The 8,163-nt window shown below is 42.3% G+C and overlaps 1 protein-coding gene across 1 annotated transcript; it reads left to right on the top strand.

Moving 5' to 3' along the window:
- Positions 1–698: 698 nt before the first annotated feature.
- LOC127648360 (small ubiquitin-related modifier 2) lies at positions 699–8,120 on the top strand. Its single transcript, XM_052133023.1, has 4 exons — positions 699–798; positions 1,443–1,574; positions 5,688–5,759; positions 7,369–8,120. The coding sequence occupies exons 1-4, from the start codon at positions 778–780 to the stop codon at positions 7,429–7,431; spliced, it is 288 nt and encodes a 95-aa protein (XP_051988983.1). The 5' UTR covers positions 699–777; the 3' UTR covers positions 7,432–8,120.
- The last annotated feature ends 43 nt before the right edge of the window (positions 8,121–8,163 follow it).

Genomic DNA, 8,163 nt, shown 5'->3' with positions numbered 1-8,163 from the left:
GTGTGTGTGTGTGTGTGTGTGTGTGTGTGTGTGTGTGTGTGTGGTCATAACAGTGTTTAAATATTGAAAGGATATTTTCATCACATCAAAATCATTCTAATAATAATTAATCGTTGGATGTTAGAAGTAATTTAATATTAGGGTGATCTTTTGTGCTGGAGAGAATGTAATTTTACACAATTGTTTTACACACTAAATTGTGATAAAGGAGTTCAGTTTCATCATTGTAATTGAAACACTTTTCACAGAGCTCAGGGAGGATGATGTTTAGTGTACATTTGAAGCACAGTAGTTTTAAGTGTATGTATAAATGACAGTTAGAGGCAAGTTCATCTTGATCCGTCTCCAAAAACAAGATGGCGTCTCTTCAACAGCCCAGTGTGAGGAACATTTCCTTAGAATCAAGGAAACACTCGATGTACATCGTTCTTAAGGGTGTTCCCATCATATATAGGCATGACTAGTATTTTTATTATGAAACAATCGTAGTTTTGTGATATGTCTGATCGCATTTCGTCAAACGTTTAGTGAAGAAAAAAGACATTGTGTACGAATGCGCGTGCACGTTAACCTGGCACCGCCATGCAGGCTTTCTGGTCTCGCGCATGACGTCACAATGGTCCCCTGACACACGCTGGCCAATCGCGTTCGAGCGCGGCGAACGGGCGCGCCGCTCGTGACCGCGCACGCCGCAGTCGCTTTTAATCGGGGGCGCGGACGTGCGCGTCCCCGCGGAGTCTTTGTGTGGCGGCGTAGAGAAGCGCAAATACAATAACCATGGCCGACGAGAAACCCAAGGTGAGTGACGTTTAAAAATAAAGGGATTACTTATTATTATGTACTGTTCATATCGTTTGAGGGAATGTGAAAAATGTGAAAGGCGCGAATGGTCAGACATTTAGTGCGAAATATCGCGCGTAGTGGATAAATCCTGTAATTGCCGCTTCAGAAATACCGGAAGAAGTCGTGTGAACGCGCGTGGTAAGCTCACACCGCGCGCGCGACAGACGCAGACACAGTGAAATGACAAATAAATGAGAAAAGATGGAGACATGATCACAATCAGCCTTGAAATGATTATATATCGTCGTTATGTGCATCCTCCCAATGTTTGCATGCTGAGATGAAAACTTTTGTTTTATGTTGGTTCGAATTTGAAGCTAAACTCATTTTACATTGTGCATAACACTGCAAATAATACTCAGAGGTTTAAAGATGAAAGAGAGCAGAAACAATATGCACATTTATGTTCTTTCTTATAATAATAATAATTTATTTTTAAAAGTATAAAATAGTTGGACATAGCCTACATAATCATTAAATTGCAAACAATTTCTTTAAAAAGGCTTATCCAGAACTTTAGTTTGAGTTTTTCATCATCTTGTGGTATGATTAATTCTAAAACTTTATATTTGTGTGTGTGTGTGTTTGTTTGTTTTCAGGAGGGTGTAAAGACAGAGAACAATGACCACATCAACCTGAAGGTGGCGGGGCAGGACGGCTCGGTGGTCCAGTTTAAAATCAAGAGACACACACCCCTCAGCAAACTCATGAAGGCATACTGTGAGAGACAGGTGAGATTCTAGTCATACACATTGAAACCAGGAGCAGAATTTATTTCCAGAATCTCTGCCCAGAGAGCACATATACATCCTTAAGATGTTTAAAACATCATAATCTAATCAACATCTGTTATATATCTTAAAAAGTTCAGATTTACAAACACTCTACATCATAAACATCTTAAAGACATCTGATGAATGTCTTATTTTCATCTAAGAAAAACGACCCTGATTTGCCCAGATGTCTTTGAGATGTTTATGATTCAGAGTGTTTGTAAATCAGATCTATTTAAGATGTTTAGCAGATGTTTAAAAGATGGTGATGCTTTCCAGATGAAAAGATGTAAAACAGACATCTCAGAGATGTACATGCACTATCTAGGGTGTCTAGTATCTCAGTTTTCTATATCTATATAGTCTTTCAAAATTTCTTCCGTGTAAGCATGCTAAATCAGGACAAACAATCAGATTATTTTATTTTAGGACTTGGAAAAAAGAAGAGCTTAGGAGAGTGTGGAGGTGAGGGCATGTTCGAGCGCCCATCTGGAGAGAGAAAGCAGTATGGATTTCCACCTGAGATGAATTACTACTAATTAACTTTTCTATGCTTGCAGTGAGAGACGGGGGAGATAAAAAGCAACCCAGACCACAGAGTGAGGGAGAGAGAGGTACACACCAGAGACTGCATGCCCATTTACACAGAGTGTGTTGTTTATCCTGAAAAGCAGTATTTTGGTTTCATTTATGATGAAAAGCGACTTCTGAGACTCACTTGAACTGTTGAAACCGGCTCCCGCTTCCTTCATTATCCATCACACAATGAACCTTGTCACACTGGTGCCAAAACCCAGGAGTTGTTGGTCCGTGAGTTGGGCCTCCCCAGTCAGAAATGTTAGGAGGTGGACTGCCCATTGCACCCTTGGCCATTACAGAGCTTAGGCTGTGTGCTCGAAGAGCTCCAGCATGGTCTCCGGATCATCTTGCGCCCTCATCTTCGCCAGCGTCACATGGGGGTTCGCTACTGCCGGGGTCGCGGCGTGCCCCCCTACTGGGGTACCAAGCTATTCAACGCCCGTCGGAGCACCTCGAAATGTTGTTGCTGTTCCGCCTGCAAACCCATGAGGGCATGGTGTTGAGCCTGGTGGATGCTGGCGATGGATCTTAACACTTCCTCCAGTGGCGAAGACGAATCCATAACAGTGTATCTTTCCTCCTTGCCGGGTTCGGAACCAATGTGACCAGGTTCGTTGTGTAACGGATAAAAGATGAAGCTGTAGCTGGTTTCCACATTCCACATGAGTCACTTTTATTACAAACAATACAGAAGTCACTTTTCAGCATAAACAACACTCTGTGTAAATGGGCACACACGCACGTCTCTGGTGTGTGCCTCTCTCTGTGGACTGGGTCGCTTTTATCTCCCCGTCTCTCACTGCGAACATAGCAACGGTAATGAGTAGCAATTAATCTTACCGCTTTCTTACCTCCAGACAGATGCTCTACCATGCCCTCACCTCCACAAAGAGATAGATAGATAGACAGACAGAGAGACAGAGAGAGATAGACAGGCAGATAGATATATAGACATGCACACAGAAAGAGAGGGAGAGAGAGAGAGTGATAGACAGACAGACAGAGAGAGAGATAGACAGACAGAAAAAGAGAGAGAGACACAGATAGATAGATAGATAGATCTGCAGACAGACATAGAGACAGAAAGAGAGAGAGAGAGACAGACAGACAGAAAGAGAGAGAGATAGATAGAGATAGATAGATAAAGACTTGATCATTTTGCTCTTGGTTTAAGGATTTTGGAGAAACTCTAAACCATGTATGTAGAATAACAGAATGTTACCTTTGTCAAGCCAACATAAATACTGCTGACATCATGATGTCTAAAGAGGAATATAACATTTTTTGTGATCTGAAAGTCAATCTCAAAGCCAGCAGTTTCAGTTTGAATGTGATTTTATATGAGTTTGCTCACTCTGCGTTATTGTTACTGGGCTCCACACAAAAGCTCTTCAGTTTGATCAATAAACACTCGTGTGTTCATGTATTTCCTCAACAGTCCTATACCATCTGCTGCCTTTATCTCTCCCTCATGTCCTGTTAATGCTGCTGTATGTCCGGTTAAAGCTCTGTCTCATGAGCACTAGCCGCTTCTTCTGTAGGACATTCCAGATAGAGCTTTAAAGGGTCAGAAAGAGCACAGGTCTGATGCTTTTGCCTTCCAAAAGTAGCAACCACCCCAGCAAACTAAAAGCAACGTGCTGATGGCGCATTCACGTCTTGTCGTAAATTACTGTAATTACTAGATTCTGACATGGAGAAAAGCATTCATGTCTTTGTACAATTCGTAATCACAAGTTGTAATCTTGGAATTCTTTGAAAGCGCCGACTTGACAGCCATGACGGCGTGCAAAAATAACTAGGTTGCGGAGGTCGTGGCCTCAACAGTTAAAGGTAGTGAACAACACATATTTCTGCTTGAAATGCCATTTTATTATTCCATTGTTACCTGTAGTGCTTTCATTGTTTAACATTTTGCAAGAACATATAGAGGTGAATTAATCTAGTGATAAATATTTAGCTGTTATCAACAACAAAACGGTTTTGCCATAGATTCAAATAACTGCCAAGTTCTGCAACCACTCAACAACAAGTTAAAACACCGTAGCATCTGCATAGCAATGTCCTGGCAACCACCTAGAATGCCCTATAAACCACATAGCAATGCCTTAGAAACAACACAGAACACCCTGGCAACCGAGTAGTAACATGCTAGCAACCATTCAAAACATCTTAGCAACCACATAGCAATGCCCTGGCAACCATCCAGAATACCCTAGTTACTGCAAAGCAATGCCTTGGTAACCACCCAGAACACAATAGCAACCATTACTACAAGCAAACAACCACTCAGAACACCTAACAAACTGCATAGCAATGTCCTGGCAGTCACCCAGAACACCCTAGTAACCACATAGCAAAGCCTTGGAAACCACCAAGAATACAATAGCAACCAAATAACAATGTGCTAACAACCACTTTGAACACCTTATCGACTGCATAGCAGTGCCCTGGCAACCACCCAGAATACCTTAGTTACTGCAAAGCAATGCCTTGGTAACCACTCAGAACACAATAGCAACCACAACTACAACCTAACAACCACTCAGAACACCTAACAAACTGCATAGCAATGTCCTGGCAATCACCCAGAACACCCCAGTAACCGCATAACAAAGCCTTGTTAATCGCCCAGAACACAATAGCAACCAAACAGCAATGTGCTACCAACCACTTTGAACACCTTAGCGACTGCATAGCAGTGCCCTTGTAACCAAACAGCGATGTGCTAAACACCATTCAGAACACTTCAGGAACCGCATAGCAACACCTTGGAAACCACTCAGAATATCCAAGCAATCAAACAACAATATGCTAACAACCACTCAGAAAACCTTAGCAACTGCATAGCAGCACCTTGTTAACCACCCAGAACACTCTATTAATTGAAAAGCAATGTGTGGACAACCATTTAGAACACCTTAGCAACCACATCGCAATGCCCTGGCAACCACACAGAACACCCTAGCTACCAAACAGCAATAGCAATGGGCAAGCAACACTCGCAATTTCTTCAAAAAGTGTAAAGATCTATTTTAAACAGAGCTCTCTATTGATCTCTTTGCATGGCTAGTGTCTTTTCTTCTGAATGCCTCTTTTGCTTCATATCGAAGAGCTCGCTGTACACACATACACACACACACACACACTCGTACACAGAACATGCTTTATTAGCATGTAGAGTCCTGCAGTCATGCCACGGGCTGCTGTAAACACGAGGAGCAGCATGATCTGTAGGTCAGGAACATGTTTTGCTGGCAGAGAGGCGGCAGCTCATAAGCTCATTGTGGACGCTTTGAGATGTAGGACAGTGTTTTACTGGCACACATTCACAGGGAAGGAAACATGCCCGATCAGTGGTCTTTATCTTAGCGGGAACGAGAAACTGAATGTTATGGTTCTTCCTGTGATGTAGTGGGATATCTCACTAGTGTTTTGGGGATTTGAGTAGCTTTAAGATATTCAGACGGTTGTGTAAACTTGTTTTCACAGGGATTGACGATGAGGCAGATCCGATTCCGGTTTGACGGACAGCCCATCAACGAAACAGACACGCCCGCACAGGTATGACATCACTGAGAATCTTTCTTCGAAATGTAAAAACTCTCCTTCTCTCTGAAGTTACTTTTATTTTCTGTTAACCGAAGCCACATGGGTGGGGAAAATTTAAATTTCACTTTCACTTTCTGGAAAATGACAACTGGTCAAAATAACAAAAAAGATGAAGTGTTTCCAGACCTTGAATAATGCAGAGAAAACACAATACTAATGTTTTAACCAATATTTGGAGGAACAATCCTGATTTTCAATCACAGCTTTCATGCGTTCAAGCAGCTCGGCTTTGTTTGATGGCTTGTGACCATCCATCTTCCTCTTGATCACATTCCAGAGGTTTTCAATGGGGTTCAGGTCTGGAGATTGGGCTGGCCATGACAGGGTCTTGATCTGGTGCTCCTCCATCCACACCTTGATTGACCTGCTGTATGGCATGGAGCATTGTCCTGCTGGAAAAACCAATCCTCAGAGCAGAAGGAAGCAAGTTTTCTTCCAGGAGAACCTTGTACGTGGCTTGCTTCCTTCACAAAGACGAATCTGCCCTATTCCAGTCTTGCTGAAGCACCCCCAGATCATCACAGATCCTCCAACACATTTTACAGTGGGTGCGAGACACTGTGGTTTGTAGGCCTCTCCTGGTCTCCGTCTAAGCATTAGATGACCAGGTGGAGGATCGGTGATGATCTGGGGGTGCTTCAGGAAGGCTGGAATTGGGCAGATTCGTCTTTGTGAAGGATGCAGGTATCAAGCCACGTACAAGGTTATCCTGGAAGAAAACTTGCTCCCTTCTGCTCTGAAAATGTTCCCCAACTATGAGGATTGTTTTTTCCAGCAGGACAATACTCCATGCCACACAGCAGGTCAATCAAGATGTGGATGGAGGACCACCAGATCAAGACACTATCATGGCCAGCCCAATCTCCAGACCTGCACCCCATTGAAAACCTCTGGAATGTGATCAAGAGGAAGATGGATGCCCACGAGCCATCAAACAAAGCCGAGCTGCTTGAATTTTTGCTCCAGGAGTGGAATAAAGTCACCCAACAGCAATGTGAAAGACTGGTTGAGGGCATGCCAAGATGCATGAAAACTGGGATTGAAAATCAGGATTATTCTATCAAGTGTGTGTGTGTGTGTGTGTGTGTGTGTGTGTGTGTGTGTGTGTGTGTGTATTATTATATAAAGTAATTATATAAATTAAATAATAGATCATAAAAAAGTATTTTGGTCTTAACTAGTTTTAAGTGGGATTCATGCTGGGCATCCCAGAATCCCACTCCTCATGACTATATCAGATGCCATCAGAAATGTAAACATCAGTGATCTTCTGATTGGCTGAGATTGTGTCATGTCAAACGGCACTTTCACGGTCAGTGTGGACAAACAAGATGGGATTAAGATGCTATTAGTGTACACATGCATCATGACACAGGAGTGAGCGGTGATTAGAATGGAATTTCACAGTCAACAGGAAGTCTCGAGAATTCCGAATGAAAGGTTCAGATGTGAATTTCATGGACATGAGCACGTGAATCTCAGGACGAGAGTTCTACTGACCTCACGTGACTTGTATTTAATCACTGCAATAAAGAAATGACCTCATGTTTGTCTTCCGCAGTTGGAAATGGAGGATGAAGACACAATTGATGTTTTCCAGCAACAGACAGGAGGACACAACTAACCCGGACCGTCACCAAACCCTTCCTCATCCTCGCTCTGCCTGGTTTTCCCACACCCCTCTCCTCTCATGGTTATCTGTAACTGCTGTTGTATAGTGTTTCAGTTCACCACTTTCTCTTTGTTTTGTACATAAAGGATTCCTGCTACAGTAATGATTACATTGGTATTGTTTATTGCAGGAATATCTGACATGTCAAGCCCAGAGTTTTGAAACTAGTGATCGCTAATGATAAGAGAACACGTTTAACGCCCCATCTCATGGACATCGTCATCTGTGTACAGACCAACAGATACATATTTCCCCATCAGTGATCATAGTCAAGAGATTATCAGCCATGTATTTGGGTTTAGAAGTCGTTCTCTGTATCTGAACCCAACATCTGGTTCAAATATAAGCACCCAGAGGCTTTTTCAAGGGTAGAGCTGTAAAGAAACCTTCTGCTCTGTTACACATTATGCAGACTAACCTGCAGTTTAAATGGGTTTTCTGTTGTCTGCTCAAACAAATTGTTTTTAAGACTTTTTTTTTTTTTTATAATTGTAGTGGTCATGTATAGTGTGACACTGGTCTTAAACACGCATTAACTCGACTGCGTTTGAGTGAATTCATGTTTTGGACAAGTCAAGCATCTGTCTGTATTGTTTAATCTCTTGTTAAAATAAAATATTCTGTTTATATCAAACTGTAAATGTGTCTTGGCCATTGCACTGAATGACTGAATCCTTTTCATAC

This window comes from Xyrauchen texanus, chromosome 8 (assembly GCF_025860055.1).
Source record: "Xyrauchen texanus isolate HMW12.3.18 chromosome 8, RBS_HiC_50CHRs, whole genome shotgun sequence".
Lineage (NCBI taxonomy): Eukaryota > Metazoa > Chordata > Actinopteri > Cypriniformes > Catostomidae > Xyrauchen > Xyrauchen texanus.
The sequence above is the reverse complement of the archived record's forward strand: the minus strand, read 5'-3'. Positions and strand labels throughout refer to the sequence as shown.